The sequence below is a fragment of the Bidens hawaiensis genome, unplaced genomic scaffold, assembly GCF_021521415.1.
Source record: "Bidens hawaiensis isolate Kalapana, Puna unplaced genomic scaffold, B.hawaiensis_p1.1 tig00040534_1, whole genome shotgun sequence".
Lineage (NCBI taxonomy): Eukaryota > Viridiplantae > Streptophyta > Magnoliopsida > Asterales > Asteraceae > Bidens > Bidens hawaiensis.
In genome coordinates this window covers 53,794-71,405 of record NW_027497145.1, presented here as the reverse complement: position 1 = coordinate 71,405, position 17,612 = coordinate 53,794, and the positions used below count along the sequence as shown (strand labels likewise).

General features: G+C 33.0%; 3 protein-coding genes across 3 annotated transcripts; all 3 read right to left on the bottom strand.

Moving 5' to 3' along the window:
- Positions 1–3,968: 3,968 nt before the first annotated feature.
- On the bottom strand, positions 3,969–5,882 carry LOC143592112 (reticulon-like protein B12). The gene is made up of 5 exons (XM_077072112.1): positions 5,749–5,882; positions 5,564–5,644; positions 4,902–5,082; positions 4,363–4,574; positions 3,969–4,254 (listed from the first exon to the last, which is right to left on the bottom strand). Exons 2-5 carry the CDS (start codon positions 5,631–5,633, stop codon positions 4,082–4,084), a joined length of 636 nt encoding a protein of 211 aa, XP_076928227.1. The 5' UTR covers positions 5,634–5,644; positions 5,749–5,882; the 3' UTR covers positions 3,969–4,081.
- A 3,465-nt stretch (positions 5,883–9,347) lies between these two features.
- On the bottom strand, positions 9,348–11,932 carry LOC143592111 (uncharacterized). The gene is made up of 9 exons (XM_077072111.1): positions 11,703–11,932; positions 11,554–11,608; positions 11,019–11,054; positions 10,861–10,905; positions 10,706–10,789; positions 10,093–10,155; positions 9,884–9,922; positions 9,712–9,811; positions 9,348–9,618 (listed from the first exon to the last, which is right to left on the bottom strand). The coding sequence occupies exons 1-9, from the start codon at positions 11,903–11,905 to the stop codon at positions 9,392–9,394; spliced, it is 852 nt and encodes a 283-aa protein (XP_076928226.1). The 5' UTR covers positions 11,906–11,932; the 3' UTR covers positions 9,348–9,391.
- A 2,257-nt stretch (positions 11,933–14,189) lies between these two features.
- On the bottom strand, positions 14,190–16,189 carry LOC143592110 (NADH--cytochrome b5 reductase 1-like). The gene is made up of 10 exons (XM_077072110.1): positions 16,118–16,189; positions 15,928–16,041; positions 15,678–15,819; positions 15,502–15,592; positions 15,340–15,417; positions 15,032–15,112; positions 14,828–14,921; positions 14,691–14,752; positions 14,510–14,596; positions 14,190–14,335 (listed from the first exon to the last, which is right to left on the bottom strand). The coding sequence occupies exons 2-10, from the start codon at positions 16,019–16,021 to the stop codon at positions 14,243–14,245; spliced, it is 822 nt and encodes a 273-aa protein (XP_076928225.1). The 5' UTR covers positions 16,022–16,041; positions 16,118–16,189; the 3' UTR covers positions 14,190–14,242.
- Between the last annotated feature and the right edge of the window lie 1,423 nt (positions 16,190–17,612).

Here is a 17,612-nt window from a genome sequence, read left to right as displayed (position 1 = left end):
AATACAACTAAACAAACTAATTTTTTTTTAAATTATATTATCTAGGAGTCAAATGGAGGTGGTTTCATGTGACCCATAGAAATGGTGAGAGACCAGACGGATGATTAGCTTTTACAAGTTACATTCTTAAACTGAATAAGTTTTATGTATTCCCACGATTTAGCCTTCGATTGAGTGTTCACAGGCATTAACCTTAGATGCGAGATTTTCTCATATTAAAAGACAAGTGTATCCTGATGTGATAAATTTAACCCCGATAATTGATTTATTTGAAAATTTTTGTTGGCCTTTCGTGAAAAAGGAGTCAGTTGGATTAGAATAACAATGCCACGTGTCTCTCATACTTGGACGGCGGCACATCTTGGTATTAAAAATGATTTTGTATGATTTAACAACTTTTCTAGTCAGCTCACACTAATAATCTAATATTATTATTTTGGCAGACATATTCTCTCCCTCCAACTTTATATCAACTAAGAATTATTATTATTCTTCGTTAAATTTTACTTACATTTTATTATTTATATCTTTGAGGATTTCAACAACTTGATGAGTAGCTAGCATTATCATACCTAAAATCAATTAACAACATATCATTCAATAATCATGCATAATCTAACAAAAGTATTGAAACCAGAACTACTCATTATGTTTACAAAAAATAATCGGTATGTTTTCATATAGATGTGCACAAACTGATTTAAAACTCAAAATCAATTTGGGTTAAAACGCGCTCGAATTGAAATTGGTTTCTTGACCATGTTATGATCGGTTTCAGTTTGGTTAACCGGTTTTAATAGAGAAAATTGCAAACCGGTTTCAAACCTATGGTTTCAATTAGAGGTGGCAATTTGTATGAGTTGGGTTGGATTAGAGTGATGGGTCAAGATGAGTTTGGGTCTGGATGGGTATAGGTTATGATGGATTTTTTTAAACAAAGGTTAGGATGGATAAAGGTTAAGATGAGTTAAGTTAATCCATCATGACTCATGTAAAAGTTAAAATACAAAAGGTTTCAAAAACACCTCAAAATATTAAAATAAAAATTAATAAAAAAATAATAACTCAAAATATAAATAAAAAACAAAAAATGTTTCCCCCGTCATCCTGGCTCATAAAAAAACGAGAAATTTCGGTTTAGCTTAAAGGTTTAGTTTAGCTCTTAGGTTTCGGTCTTTCCAGGTACTTTGTTTTATTTTGGTTAGTTTTTTCTTTTTCATTTCAGTTCAGATTTTGTTAATATTTTACGTTTTGGTCGGTTTTTTGGTTTCAATGTTGTTTCGTTTTAGTCGGTTTTTTCGGTTTCATTTCGCTTTTTTTTGTTTCGTTTTGGTCAGTTTTCCGGTTTCATATCTCGGTTTTTTGTATCGTTTTGGTCGTTTTTCTTTTTCGGTTCAGTTTTTTTGTTTCGTTTTAGTCGGTTCGGTGTTTTTATTCGTTTTGGTCAGCTTTACAATTGCATTTAGCTTTTTTTTTTTGTTTCCTTTTGGTCAGTTTTTCAGTTTCATTTCATTTCTTTTTTTTTTCATTTATTTATCTCATATATAATTTACTATAAAACGATTACAATAGAGTGGCAGGCAAACGGGCAAAACAAGCTGCGCCACAACCCCCTTTTGAATAGCAAAGCCAATCCTGCTAAAAACGAAGCTTTGGGACCTAAGAGCTGAAGAGGTTCCGTATACGACACGCTGAACCCTACTCAAAAAATTCACAGCCTCTGGGGCCAAAAAACAAATGTATAGTTTTGTTTCGTTTCGGTTTTTTTGTTTCGTTTTGGTTGTTTTTCTATTTCGGTTCAATTTCGTTTCGTTTTGGTCAGCTTTTCGGTTTCATGTCGTTTTTTTTGTTTCATTTTGGTCGTTTTTCTATTTCGATTTAGTTTCGTTTCTTTTTGGTCGATTCGGTGTTTTTGTTTAGTTTTGGTCAGCTTTTCAGTTGCATTTCACTTTTTTTTGTTTCGTTTTGGTCAGTTTTTTGGTTTTATTTCGGTTTTTTTGTTTCGTTTTGGTCGTTTTTCTATTTCGGTTCAGTTTCGTTTTTTTTGTTACGTTTTGGTCAGTTTTTCGGTTTCATATCGTTTTTTTTGTTTCGTTTTTCTATTTCGATTAAGTTTCGTTTCGGTTTTTTCGTTTCGTTTTGTTCGATTCGGTGTTTTTGTTTAGTTTTGGTCAGCTTTTTGGTTGCATTTCGTTTTTTTTTTTCGTTTTGATCAGTTTTTCGGTTTCATTTCGGTTTTTTTGTTTTGTTTTGGTCGTTTTTCTATCTCAGTTCAGTTTTGTTTCGTTTTTTTTGTTTCGTTTTGGTCAGCTTTTCGGTTTCATATCGTTTTTTTTTGTTACGTCTTGGTCGTTTTTTTATTTCGATTTAGTTTCGTTTCGGTAGATTCGTTGTTTTTGTTAGTTTTGGTCAGCGTTTTGGTTGCATTTCGTTTTTTTATTTCGCTTTGGTCAATTTTTCGGTTTCATTTCAGTTTTTTTGTTTCGTTTTGGTCGTTTTTTTCTATTTCGGTTCAGTTTCATTTTGGTTTTTTGGTTTCGTTTTTGTCGGTTCGGGGTTTTTGTTTCGTTTTGGTCGTTTTTTGTGTTTCGGGTGAGTTTTGTTTCGCACGTGATAGTTTGGATATTTTGAATTAGATAAATTTTGGATAAATTGGGTATTTTGTTTTGACCCATTTTAACCTATAAATGAAACTTGCTTGTATATTTTCAACCCATCTTAATCTCTTTGAAGAATTTTTTTGATCTATCCTGAGTCCTGACCCATTTAAGTTTTAAAGTTTATCGATCTTGACCCAAAACAACCCATTTGAGTTGGGTTTGCCGCCCTTAGTTTCAATCGGTTTCAAACTAGTTTCTACATAATTAACTTCAAACCGGTTTGATTTCGGTTAGATTTTCGAGTCGGTTCCAGTTTATTTGCCCATCTCTATTTCCATATAACCAACAAAAAAAACATATGAGCTCCTCGAATTGATTGTCTTAAACACTCGTGACTTTCCTATGAAGCTTCCCAAAATATTGTCGCCTGTCAAATCCATCATATTTTAGGAATCCATATTTAAAATCGGTAGAACAGGAGTCAAATGATCCAAATTCCAAGGAAGTAAAGACCAAGTGTAAAGATTGTTTGTTGCATGCAAAATGCTAAAATAGTTTCATTAACATTGGTGTGTGCGTGTTCCACTGGTAGAATGCCAAGTTTCATGGCACCTATGAGACAAGAATCACAATAACATGATTTAAGAAGAAGCATAGTGCTCAAGCATTTCATTAAATAGGTGGTCTGCAATGCTGCGTCTCTAAGTTGCACACTTTTTCCATATAACTCGAATAAAAAATGTACAGTCAGAACTTTATTAAATTATCGAGAACCCACATATTTCATATAACTCAAATGAAAACGCTAAATAAAAAGTTCTTAAATTATTGAAAAATTACACTAAGGAATCATAATTTGTAACCAATTTGTGATCAAATTTCACCATAACCACACCAAAAAAGTAATTTGTCTGTCAGACAAACATGAAACCATGCCAAAAACCCATTAGATGTGTTGTCAACGATCCTCTACTGAGCCATGCTCATGATCACAATGCTCGGTTAATCACACTTTGGTTGCATGGTTTTGGCTCATCTACCAGACATAAGAATCTGTCTTGATAGGAACCAAAAATACAAAGGTACAAGCCTATAGAACACCCGCCACCTACGTTGGATGACTATAACACATATTCTAATCGTTTCTCTATCTAAACTAGTTGCAGTAATAACATCACATACTTTAAACCTCAACTATTTTAAATTTACATAGAAAAATATATATACCTCTAACTATTGTCATGTTCCAAAGTCATTTCTTAGACTCTTATAAAACTCGAAATCTTCTAAAGCTTTCGTCAAAATTACCGAAGTGACCGGTATACTGAAAGAAGTTGATATTTATTGTAATTTACTCTTTTATGTATGATCAAACAGTTGTTTCAATTCAAAAAATCCATCTTCCATTTCTCAACTCATATATTCCATAACACCAAAACCTCCATTTTTCACACAAAAAAACAAATGGAGAAGCTAAAGAATTAGTCAACTGAGTTTATCTTCTCCAAAATCCACTTCTTTACTCTCTTTATAATTTCCTCATCAAATCTTATATACAACTTCTTCAACTTCACATTTCCCTTAATCAAGCTTGAATCAACATATGCTTCATATCTCTCATATGCCACCGGGACCGTAAGAGCCAAAATAATGCCTGTCAAGAAACAAAATTACGTACAAGATATTAATTACCAGAAATTATCCAACCCACTTGACCCGCCCATTTTGCCACCTTTTGCATTGCAAGATAAGAGCAACTTACTTGTGTAACACAATGTACGGAAATCAGTTATGCTTCCAATAACTGAACTTAGAAGCAAATATGCAGCTACTTTAGCAAACATTTTTGGGTCTCTACCAAGTGCGATATCATGGGATACGGAAAGAAACGTGTTTGTTCTGTCACGAATAATAGCTGCAATCTCACTTATGGTTTCTTCGGAAAACTGAAAGTGTGGTATTGGCGGTGTAGGTCTGTTTGGCATCATGTTTACGAATTAGTATATATCGTTATATGAACCAAATCCTGATAAAGAGCCATATACTATTACCGTCACCAAGTCAAGGTCAAGCGGACTCATTTTCAAGTTGCAACTCTAAGATTGGTATGAATCTAGTGACATATTTTCATATAAAATTTTACCCTTGTAGCTTTTAGGGAAAAGTTGTACAGAAGTAAAAGCGAACTTTATGTTCTTTGACCATGTCAAAATTTGCAGTTGAACATTGGTCCGTTTGACCTGAAAAGTCAACAGGATAACTCGAAGCTTAGGGGTGTGTGGAGTACATAATTATCATTACCTGTTGAGAATTTGTGCTGACTTGGCCCATAGGAAAAGAATTGTAAGCAGGAGTAAGAGAACATTGGAGACGTATGATAGAAACGTGTAACCGGATCTTTCAAACATCAGCCACAAAGCTAAAGTAATTATCAAAATTGCCATTGTAAAATTTTTATCCCTCCACAGAATGACATCTGCAACTGATCAAATGCATACAACACTTCATATAACTTTCAAAAAAATCTGAACTAAACTTTCCACAAACACAAAATCGATTCATATTTTGATCAAATGCTAAAGTGAATGATTGGATAATCAATACTTTGATCTGATGCAATATATTAGTTGCTCAATATCACTCAAATCACTTTCTAATCACACATCCAAACACCCCTAAAACTCGTGAAGATAAAAATGAGATCTTGACCAATAATATCGAAAACGGATGAATCTTTTGACCTCTAAAGCCAACCCAATTACATACCATATTCAAATTTTACATACATTATCTGTACAACAACAAAATTAATCTACTTTTGACCAAAACTGAGGCTGAAAACAACCCAGAAGTCAAAATGTTTATTTTTTTCAATTTTTTTAAGATCAAAATGAGATCTTTATCAATCAACAACAAAAACCCACAAATTTAAACATCAAAATAGTGAAATCAGAAATGCTTACAGAGTCCTCCACCAAGAAGATGATGAACACTTGCTTGCCTGTTAAACAATAATCGATCTGATGAACTCATCAAGATTCGTTCTGCAGATGAATCAAAGATTTCAGATTGAATCAAATTGAAACACAAAATATTTAAAAAAAAAGATAGATAAATAAATCAGCTTCTTTCTTATCTATGTGTTCACCTTTGTGGGGTTTTAGAGGTGTATTGAATCCAGCCTAAAAGATGAAATGGTTAAGTAATGTTTGGCTTTTTCTTTTTATGAAATGAAATGATGAGAGAGATGGAGTTTCAAGTAAAGACATTAATCTCTTGAGTGCCCGATAGACAATACCAAAGTCTTTTCTACCATAAATAATATATCAAAATTTAAATATTCAGCATTTATTACAAGGGCTGTTCACGAACCGAACGCAGACATGCTCATACTTGATTTGGTTTGAAAGCGAACTGAATCGAGCGGATTGAATTTAAAGAAACGAGCGATATCTTTATGCTTGAACTTGGTTTGGTTTTGAAACCGAGCGGCTTGGTTCGGTTTGGTTTTGCTTGATTCGTACATAGTTTCCAATTTTAAATTTATAAAACTTCAAAATATCATTAATTCAAGACTTTTAACTCTAAATTATCTAAACTTTCACATTTAAAATGTATAAAACTCAAAGTTGACAACAAAACATATATAAACGAGCGGCTATGATTTAAAATTGAACTTTGAATTCAACACAAAAGAGGGAAAATTTAAAAACTTTAAAAAATAGTATACTTTTATATATATACATAAAGTTTATATATAAAACTAATAAATAAAAAATAATTCGAGCAAAACGAACCGAACCAAACCAAACCGAGCCGAACGGCTCACTTCCAAACTGAGCCTAAATCGAACGACCATTTTTCGAGCAATATTCGAGCGAACGACGAACGAGCGGCGAGCAGTTTGGACAGCCCTATTTATGACTGCTTTTCAAGAAATAATGATTCAGAAGCAGGATGTACAAAAAACTCGTGACTCAAAGCAAGAAATCGTGGCTCGTTTGATAAAAACTTGAATAAAACTAATTAAAGAACTTGATTTGAAAGGACATTTGCCGAGTTTGCTCATTTTTGTAACCGAGCCAAACCCATCCCAAGCTCGGCTTGGTTCGGTCGGCTCGTTGGCTCGATCTTATGCTCGTTTAACTTCAAAATCGACCTAGAGCATAGCTGAGCTGCCTCGTTTAATTTTGAGCTTGCTCGATCTTAGTCCTCTCTTCATATAGGTTTTTGGATGAAAATTTTGAAACCCTTTTTTTATTATGAAGTTTAGGTTTGCTACTATTTACTAACACAAAATCGTGAAAAAAAAGAGTACATGATTCAAAATTTATAAACATGTATGACAAGTACATATATATTTGGAACCGCATATATGTTGATGAAGAGCGAAACTAGACCCACACCAAACAAGATTTGCAACGTAATAACATACAGACACAAGAATTGCAAAACAAACTAACTAAAACACGAAAATACACAACTGTTTTACTCTAACTCATGCAACCTCGCTAGGTTTTTAATCCAAAAAATTTGATTTAAACTTAACATGTAGTGGAGTTTTTAAATAACTAGTTGGTAATGTATAAAAATATGTATATTTTGATTGAATATTTGGGAAAAACCAAGTTAGTTGGGATATTTTAATACAAATTTTTAAATAAAACTCACTAACTAAATAACTCGTATTTTATTCTCCACTAACTAGTTTCACGGTAAGTATAAAACTTGAAGTATATTATGAAACCAAATAACATCATTTTATGTTTTATTATTTTAGTGAGTTAACAAAATAATTATATTAAAACTTTAAACAAAAATTAATTTCACAAATTTTATATATGAAATAACGTAATTATCTAAAATGCATAGCATCCTACATACGAAATGTCATCTTACGAAATCGAAACTTAAGTTAATACTCTATACTAAGTCTAATAATTCATCGAGAGTAACAATAAAAATTAACAATAAATATTGTTTAATACTTTAACTTCAACTTTTCCACATATAATTTATAAAACGAATTATTTGATTTCTCACATACATTTATTGATTTACATGTTACTCATATACCTTTTCACATGTAAACCTCAATCTTTTCATGACAACTAAACTTGAGGATTTATTTATCACCTTTTATAGATCTTAGCTTATTTATTTCATTTAACCTAAGCTTAGTTCAAATCATCAAATAGCTAAATAATTTTTAACATGCCCTTAATTTTGACAGTTTGTCACATACTGGATCTCTATCCTTTTCATTTTCATTTTCAGTAATAAAAGTTCAGTAATTTCGGTTTCTATCAACTGAACTACATACAGAAGAACTTTGTAATGTGAATCAACATGAACATAGTATTCACAAGTGACAACCACCAACCAGTCAAATATAATTAGTTTGGCCCAATTTATTATCAGAACAGAGCAACTTTTGATCTACAACCCTACACTCAAAAATAACCAAAACAATGTCAGATGGGATCGGACAAAAATTAACCAACACGACAACAAACCGTGTTCGAATTCGAGTGAAACAATCATGAAACTGAAATTTAATTAATCACCCGGACAGACTCAATCAATCCACCTTACTCACATATTGTTTCCAAGTAAATATGTATGTTCTTAGGTGAAGGTGGCAGAGGCAACAAAATTTCGCATCTGCTTCTGTGTATCTTCCACCTCTGCAAGATAATCAAAATTTGTAAAACAAGCAAATAAGCTGAATAAAAACATAAATGTAAATAATATGTCCTCTTACCTTGACAATATTTGATAACTAATTCGGTCCCCACCTTCACACAATCTATTTATTCAAAAAAACTAAAAAGGACTTAAATAACCAAAATAACTCCTAGTTGACAATTATATAAAAACAAACTTTGCAATGTGCAATAAATTCTTACAGCTTTTTCATATGGATCATGTTTCTCTGAAATTAGGGGGGATAGATCTTTTCATTCCTGCATATATCAATATTAGCACCATGCTAGAATTAGTTTAGAATATCACATAATACTGAATTTGCACAAAATGATAATAAACGGAATAAAACTTGATCTTGACCAAGAAGCCATTCTCATTTTTTAACTAAGGGGCCGTTTGGTAATTTCTTAATGAGTTCATTAAGATGCTACTTCTGAATCAGTCAGAGGTAGAGTGTGTTCGGTTAAACCTCTTAATGACTCATGGAGCCTCTTAATGGTTAAGTTTTAGAGACATGCTGAACGATTCAGAGGCTACCTCTTAATCAGTCAGACCTCTTATTGATTCAGCACTAGATTGCCAAACAACCCCTAAACATACATACCATTCTCATTTGTACAAATGCTTTTCAATTTCACTATGCATAGCCACCATATCAGAATCCAAAAACCAGTTTTTGCCAAACACTCGAAACTGGTTGTCTCAGATTCAAGTCATTATTAGACGCAACAAGATGTATGTGTTGAAACAGGCCAGATTGACCCGTAATCACTTTTGTCCATTTTCAATGCCGTTTTCATTTACACAGTAATAAAAAAGAAATTACAGGTTTTCGTTGAACATGCACAATACAATAGTGCATCTACACTTTCTTTTTTGGATAATTACATCCCTTAACTGTTAAAACCTAACATTAAAGGCAATTAACTTTATTGAACATAAAGAAATTATTTTTTGCATGCTAAATTCATCAATTTCCAAGAATAACCAAAATTTTATGTTATTAAGTCCCTAAGAATTTTAAAAAAGTCCATGGATTTATTTGTGAGCGACTTTTAACTCGGTCAACCCATTTGACATGTTCACATTTTGGATTGGTGGTATGAGTATGAGTAAATAAACAAAAGCAGACAAGCTGGTAAATGAAAAGGTGAATACCTCTTTACAGCTTCATTGCCTTGCAAAGCCGCAAGTTGGGCAAGATGAGATATTGAACCGTAATTCCTTTGAGACATCACCTTTTTGTCAAATATAGCATCAGATAACACAACCGCTGACGCTCCCGCATCAATATATGCACTCACTGAATCTATATACACATATAAAAATAGTATCAACATATGTCGTTTCTTGATTCACAAAAATGAGTACGTAACAAGAAAGAGAATATGGCATCACATACCGGTTGTTATTCCTTGAGAAGCAACCATAGGAATATGAGGAAAAGGCTTCTTTAGCGTTGCTATGTACCCAACACCACCGATTGCTGAAACAGGATATACCTATCACAACGATATGCATACAACATCAATGTAATAAAATTAAAATAAACTAAACAAAGGAGCGAGCCTCACCTTCACGATTTTGGCACCGCTATTATATGTTGACAATATCTGTAAATTCACAAAGCATTTGCATCAGCCAAATACTAACATTCGGTGTTGGGATAATTATATACTGATTAAACACAAATCAGATCAGGCTAATCAAACATGAATTCTTTGTAACAAACTAACAATGAATAAAATGCAATAAAGTAAATATAAATGGTTTCTTTGCTTACTTCTGTTGGTGTCATGACACCAGGTATGTATAGCAAGTCATCACTGTCTTGATCCAGAATGCCCTGCAAAAGGATTTACATTATTAAAGAAAGATATAAAATTTTTTAAACCCTTTTAAATTTTTCCTATTCCGTCAATTTTATAGTTTCATTAGTTCGAATCAAGTTTTCAGAATACTAAAAGTTTGTTTACATGTTCATTATATCTCACTTCAAACTTCTTTCTCTAAAACTTTACAACTTATTATACGTTTGTCTAAAAACTACTAATTTGTTTACAAAATATTATTTAAAGCCTTCAAACTTGTTTCTTAATGATATTTTTAAAGTGAAGAAATAAATAATGCCCGATGTTCGATCAAAAAATGCTCGATTCGATTTTGGTTCGTTTCGTTTTTCGCTCGGTTCGAATTTCAGCCGTTCGGTTCGGTGGTAAACGAGCCAAGAAACGAGCAAGCCTTCGCTCGTTTCGGCTCGAATCGTGAACAGCCCTAGTCGCCTCGCCTCCTCAGTCACAACAACAACAACAAAAAAACTGACTTTGTACAAACATGTATATGGTTTAGTTATACATAAAAAAACCGATGATAAAAAGTAAGAGTATTTATCATGCCTTTACAAAAGCAGGGCTCATGATGAATTTTGCTCCAGCAATTTTGGCATTTTCAGCATCCTTAGTGTTCAAAACAGTGCCAACCTGTCAAATGTGAAATATTGAAATATTTGAATGTAGAAACTGAAATATGTTTATTTCTGTAAAGCACTTACTCCTAGAGTTGTGGTTGGAAAATCTTGCACCAATTGATGTAAAACCTGTTAAAGAAATGGAAACATATCATCAGCTGGCTTTTAAGATCATCATGATAACAAAGGAAGTAGTAGTAAGTTGTGATGAATGATGATAAATAAAAAAGCAAGCGACCTACCTCAAAGACACCTGGGGTAGAAACCACAATCTCCAACTGCAAGCAAATCAACAAACAAATTAACATTTTAGCTTCTATGTCAAAACGATTGATATCCCTTATATTGGCGGCCACATAGTTGAGTATATATAAGCTAGCCACATACTATGTATATACTAAATATATTCTCTTTCAATTGATGATAGCATAACGATAATAATAATTAATTTTTCAAGGACAGGACGGTCACTTGACAATGTGTAGTGGGCGACAAGTTGAATGTTTTTTTGGCAATAAGGAGCTACAACACCTCCCAACCCCCGCGCCTCCTGTGGGTGGGGCGTGTTGGGGGCGATATAGATTTGTCGCCGGCTGAGTGAATGAAAATAATGATAAAATAAGTGTGGGGTGGGTGGGGGGCGATTTTTGTGCTACAAACCACGGGACCCTAAAATAAAAATAGTCTCTGACGTGAAGCAGCGTGTCAAAAATCCCCCATTTTGTAGCCTGACATACATACTTACTTACTTACTTACTTACTTACTTACTTACTTACCACAGTGATTCCACCAGTAATTGCAGCTCGTGCAGCTTCCAAGGCCACATCCGCACTTAATACACACACAGAGACATATAATTAATTAAACAACCATAACCAGATCACTATTATTATTATTATTATTAATGAAGTGGAATTGCAAATACCTTTGAGCGCGAAGACAAGCAATGACGCCAGAATTAAGGATGTTACTTAAGGTGGTTATTGTTGTTGCACTGGATGATGATGATGATGACCGAGAGTTGTAACACCGGAGGCCAACTGCCCGACTGCTTGCCGCCGGTCTTGGCGTTGGCGGTGGCGGTTGTACAAAACTCAAAGAAGAAGAAGATGACGTGGCAAGTGACATTATCTAAATATACATCCCAGAATTATTATTCGTAATAATAATTTAAATATATTGAGAAAAGATCCAATACATTAATGCTTATCCATGAAATCACATCCAAACATCTCAGAATCGTCAATACATATCCAATCAATCATTGCTTCACCGAAAAAACAGTTTTGGATGGTTAATCGATCAATTTTCACTTTTTTTCACAAAGACGGTTTTTGAGCGTTTAAGGTTTTGTGAGCGTTTTAGGTTTTTGCCTTTGAGCGTCTCGCGTACCTACCGTACGTTAAGCATTAGCGTACAGTAACTGCACTCTAAATATATATATAAAAGATTTTATCTTATAGATATTTCCAAACAATCAGTAAAGTGCTAAGCCGAGCCAATGCTAGCTTGAACTTGACTCAAACGCCAATACAAGCTGACATGACTAGGCTTCAAATTTAACTCGAGCTGGCTCGCTCGATTGAATTTAGCTTGACATTGCAACTTATTTGTTTTAAGGGTCAATAATATTATTATATTTATTTACCTTTTAATTATTGTATTTTATACTTATACGTTTGTAATTATAAACATAGGTTTCGTAATTATCATATAAATCGTGTGATTATTTATATGAGTGTGTAATTATGTTTGTGCATAATTATTAATCAAGGTTGCGTAATTATTTATATAAGTTGCGTGATTATGTAATTTTTTGTGTGTATAGGTTATGGATTTACAACCATGCCGCCACATTTTGTTTAAATGAAATCAAGGGACAACATTCTTTTGTACGCTTTGTATGATAGGGAGACTTTGTGCAATAATATGCCCCTATCTATACTATATATATAGCTAAACTAAACCAGAAAAAAAAATTAATAAGGAATGCTACATAAACATTTTGTTTTTTTTATTTTTCATTTATTTTTTTATAATTCTTTATTATTATGATTATTATTTAAGGGGTTTTATCTGCCTTACAAAATGATGTGATGTAGGTGATCAATGGTACATAGTAAGATGGAGGAATATAATCAAGTGCCGGGAAAAGGATTCTTCAGTTCCCTACTTTTTTGGAGGTTCCTTTTGAACTTCAGTTATACTTTTGCAGAATTAGTAGCCTGCTATGTTTCTTGCTTCTTGACTATAAGATTACTTTCAGACCAACATGTAACTCAAGCTGAAAAATAAGCTATGACAAGATATTATGATGAATCAGCATAGTGCAGTAGTATCTTGATACAAATGTGTTCCTGCGTGTTGCAGACTTACAGTACATATGAATACTGAAATACCTTGAGCTATATTGATTCATGTTTTGAAGCCTCCACCTTTAAACTTGTGCAACATGTTTAGACCATTTAGTTATTATCTCCACTGATGCGTCACGTTAAATGCACAAGATCATTTATGCAATATTCAAACCTGATACTATTTTCTAGTTTATTATAACCTTTTTCATACATTACGCATTCACTGTCATCTTTACAATAACACCATGATGATGTAAAATTTTCGATAAATTGAGGATGAAGAACTAGAAATTGGTTTACTGATATTGTATAATTAGAATCAAATAATCGTTTGTAATAAAATATATGCACAAATCCATTTTGTTGCAGTGGCTTGTGTATATGAATACCAAGCGATTTCCCATGAATTGTGGCTGATAGTTTGTTGGACTTTTGCAGTCTTTACTTATGGCAGATGAAAGAATATTTAGCAGTCTTGGCAATAAAAACAGCGTACCGGTTGTGAAACTAAGGGTGCTATCCTTTGTGCCACTTGCTATGGATCAGGATTATATGTTGACTCTTTATTGGAAAGTCAAGGTATCACAGTCAAAGGCAAAACTTAAATTCTTTTACTTTTTGCCTCACCAGTGATCTTTGATCCTTGTATTTTACGAGTAATATCTGATTTTAAAGATCATGAACTTCACTTACCTGTTTTTGTGCATAGATTATATGTGGTTAGGCGAAAACCTCAAACCTAAACCTTAACCTCGTTAAGCGGTAAACATCTGTAGGCAAAACCGTTATCCAAAAGAGTATTTTGTGGAAGCTTTAGGATTGAGTGCAACAAAATGAGTTTGAGCTGCACAGCTTTTTTTACTTCATACACAACAATTATATGTTTTTGGACAAATTTACCCTCACACCATTAAATTATGAGTTAGTGTCATTAACTCACAAAAGAAGCTGAAAACATAATTTGAAAACTGAGGTATGATTTCAAATGCCCAACAATTTTACAAATCACATGTCTCAAACCGGACCCATCTAGACTGTTAACGGGAGGTCCAACCATAATACAACAAGTTTATTCAAACAACAAAATCTCAGATAAGCAGGTTTGGATTTAGAACTGAAATAGCGCATCTGGTTCGTATCCCAAAGCTTCAAGATGAGCAGCCATGGCCTTGTTCATCGGTGGCGGGCCACACCTTAGGATCTGCAGATTCATTGGTTTCTTGTTTAGATTTCGCCTTTTTCTTTAATTTAAAAAATTAAATATGGGAATCTCAACCTCTTTACTTATGAATGTCTTATTCTAACGGGTCAAACAGGTACAATAAATAAAAACATTGTTCAAAAGAAAACGAGTCAGCCAATCATGAAAGCATACCTTAATATCAAAAGCAGGCGCAGGAAAATGTTCTTCGATCATTTCCTTGGTTACAAAGCCGACGCCGCCAGTCCATCCCACCGGTGGCTTCAAATGTACAAAAACAGACCGTAATCATCCTAAACTTTTTATAGGTGAAAAAAATACAATGTTTTTCATTAATCATTTTCTATGAACATACCTCATTTAATGCATAGTAAACTTTAAAGCGGCCAGCGTATTTGGTAGCAAGTGTGTCCAATTCTTCCTGTAAATCAGTCAGTGAGTTAATTAAATGAAAACAAGAGCAAATGATGATAATTAAACAATCTTAAGTACTTGCCTTAAGAAGGATGTCATCAACTGTGACATTAGCATAGATGAGATCCAACTTGGTCTTGTCTGATTCGTCTTCTAGAATCGCTCTGGCAACCTAGGATTAAACACAAACAATAAATCGATTCTAAATCTTGTATAATAAAAAGTTTAATCTATTTGGCCTATTTTTAAAGAAAAATATTCAGTTTAAAAATAAATCAACACCTGAAACATTGGAGTGATGCCTGATCCTCCAGCAATCATTCCAAATGCTCTAACATCACCAGGTCGATACTTGAATTGCCCCTGGAAATAACAAACTTAGCAGTAAGTTTTACTTCTAACATTAGCAGTAACTGCAAACACTAAATTAGCTAGAAATATCATTAGTAGTATCCTAACAAATTCAAATGCAAACTGTTTTCACAAGTTAATTAATTAAGCTTATTATTTTAATTAATTAATCCATTATTTTTGTTCACAACTTAAACCAAATTATGTGAAAATGGGCCAATAAAATAAAATTGTCTAACCTTAGGTCCTTTCACAGCCAAATAGTCACCTTCCTTCATCTCTCTGAAGTGGTGAGACATACGACCTTGCGGATACATCTATTCAACATTTACATGAATATAATTCATGCATACATGTATCAGATCAACTAAAAGGTTGAATAATTTTGAATATGTGCCTACCTTAATAACCAACTCAAAATATCCAACATCGGTATCCAAAGTCGTTGGGGTGTATGGTTTAATAACCTCTTGACCTTGGCTATCCGTACCCCTAAAACATTTTTTTTTTCATTTTAGTGTGTATATATTGAGGCGACGTTTATTATAAAGTTTGAAGAGTGATATATAAACATTACCGGCAACTAAGATGTTGTCCAATAGGAAGTCCCAAGACTGAAGTAGGTTTAGGAAGTTCAAATCTGAATTTAGCGACGTTGTGGCTAAGCTGCGTGCGTTTCACAAGCTTGAATTCCTTGAAGTTATCAGGATCTATGCAGCCTAAGACACAACAAACCATGCATGTTATAAATTAAACTAACTATAGCTTTTGAGTTTTGATTGATATATATATATATATATATATATAGGAGTTGATTGATGATGAACCTTTAGGCTTCTTGGAGAAAAATAAGAATGCAACAATGGAAGCAGCAAAAACAGTACTGACAATTGGGAGCTCGTTGGCTTCCAAAAACTCCATTGCTCACCAAAGACTATAATCTAGCTTGTATGGAAAAATATATATTAGATCACTAAAGATAAGTTGTTGGTATGATTAAATACGAATGCAATGTACCTGCAGAGGGCGAGTGAATGAAGATGTTGATTAGATTAAGCATCCAAGAGTCAATATATATACACGCTTAAAATGAAGATAAATGTGTTTATTGTACTATTAAATGGTTTAGAATATTAGCTCTACATAAAAAAGACAATGGGTTTGAGTGTTTTTGTTTACAATTTAGGTTAAAATTAAGATCATGTAATTAAAAGTTCTTGTTTAAAAATTAGAAGATTAAAATGAATATAAAATCATTTATAAATTTTTAAATGGTGGTATTATAAAACTTTTGGAAATATACATAGGATATTAATTTCAACTAAAGTTAGATGATTTACAAATGATATAATTGTTTGTATTGACATAAAGTAAATATATTTTGATGAATCAGTTAAAAATAATTATCAAATGTATTATCTGTTAAGTGTAGTTACATTTTTACTAGTTAATCATTAAAAGGTTTATAAAGAATCCAATTTTATTCTAATACAAAAAATATGCATTACAAACTAATTATAAGTTACAGTTACAATGCAACTTTTAATAAACAGCATAACTTTTTTTTTAACGGCCAACAAACTGAGAATTGTTTAGGCATTTCATACGAGGTGATCCAATGGTAACATGTCACCGTCAGTTGGCCCACACCAGTCGTACGAATCCTTAAGCGCCTTCAAGATATTTTTAGTTGCGGAAAAAACCCACTGATGGTAAAACGCGGAGGCTCTCAGGATCAAACCGAAAATCACAAAGATCCCGGTCTTCCTTATGTGTTCCCGAGTCTCATTTAACGAGAGGAGGGGAGGGAAGGGGAATTATGACAAGAAAGAAAGCTATGGGAAGGAAAATATGTGATTTTATTTCGTGTTCCTTAGTTTAATTAAAATGAAAGGAAAAGAAGAGAAATTAAACATTTTAAGTGTTTCCGAGTTAAGAAGAAAAGAAAAGACATATACATTTTTCTATTATACCCTTTAAGTTAGCTATTACATAGAGTTAGATATAAGGGTAATTTAGAAATTGATAAAAGTTATAATTAGACATAAATATTTTCTCTCATAATTTTTTCAATTTGGGATGCTGATAATATTTTAAAATTTTTTAGTCTTTTCCCTTCCCTCTATTTCTTAAAAAATCTCTTAAACATTATTTTTTTATATTTTCCTCTATTTTCCTTTCCCTTCTCTCATTAAATGAAACTCAGGAACACATTGTTATTGAGCCACTAATGTCTCCCCAAAATACTGTATACAGAATCAAACATGAGTCACCATTAAAAAGAACCTATTTTCTACCGGAATTGCAAATGCAAGAAGAATCTGTGTGCACTATCCATGGAGTGGAGTGACTATTCTGAATCTCCTCTTCTCTATCTCCCCCTTTTTTACCTTCGGCTATTACCGGCCCAACATTGGATTTGTTTCAAAACAATACAACCAAGGTGGCGTTCATTCAATCAAAGCGCAGCTAAGCTAATATGCGCCGGAGAAAGCCGGGTGCCGTAGGTAAG

Excerpts from the sequence above, each read along its gene's own strand:
- LOC143592112 (XM_077072112.1), bottom strand. The coding sequence starts at position 5,633 with ATGAGTTCATCAGATCGATTATTGTTTAACAGGCAAGCAAGTGTTCAT. Across the intron at positions 4,575-4,901 it reads TCAGCACAAATTCTCAACAG|ACCTACACCGCCAATACCAC; the intron begins GTAATGATAATT and ends GATGCCAAACAG. Across the intron at positions 4,255-4,362 it reads CCGTACATTGTGTTACACAA|GCATTATTTTGGCTCTTACG; the intron begins GTAAGTTGCTCT and ends GTTTCTTGACAG.
- LOC143592111 (XM_077072111.1), bottom strand. The coding sequence starts at position 11,905 with ATGTCACTTGCCACGTCATCTTCTTCTTCTTTGAGTTTTGTACAACCG. Across the intron at positions 11,055-11,553 it reads TTACTGGTGGAATCACTGTG|TTGGAGATTGTGGTTTCTAC; the intron begins GTAAGTAAGTAA and ends ATTTGCTTGCAG. Across the intron at positions 9,923-10,092 it reads GTGTCATGACACCAACAGAA|ATATTGTCAACATATAATAG; the intron begins GTAAGCAAAGAA and ends GTGAATTTACAG.
- LOC143592110 (XM_077072110.1), bottom strand. The coding sequence starts at position 16,021 with ATGGAGTTTTTGGAAGCCAACGAGCTCCCAATTGTCAGTACTGTTTTT. Across the intron at positions 15,418-15,501 it reads ATTTTGAGTTGGTTATTAAG|ATGTATCCGCAAGGTCGTAT; the intron begins GTAGGCACATAT and ends AATGTTGAATAG. Across the intron at positions 14,336-14,509 it reads CGCCTGCTTTTGATATTAAG|ATCCTAAGGTGTGGCCCGCC; the intron begins GTATGCTTTCAT and ends ATGAATCTGCAG.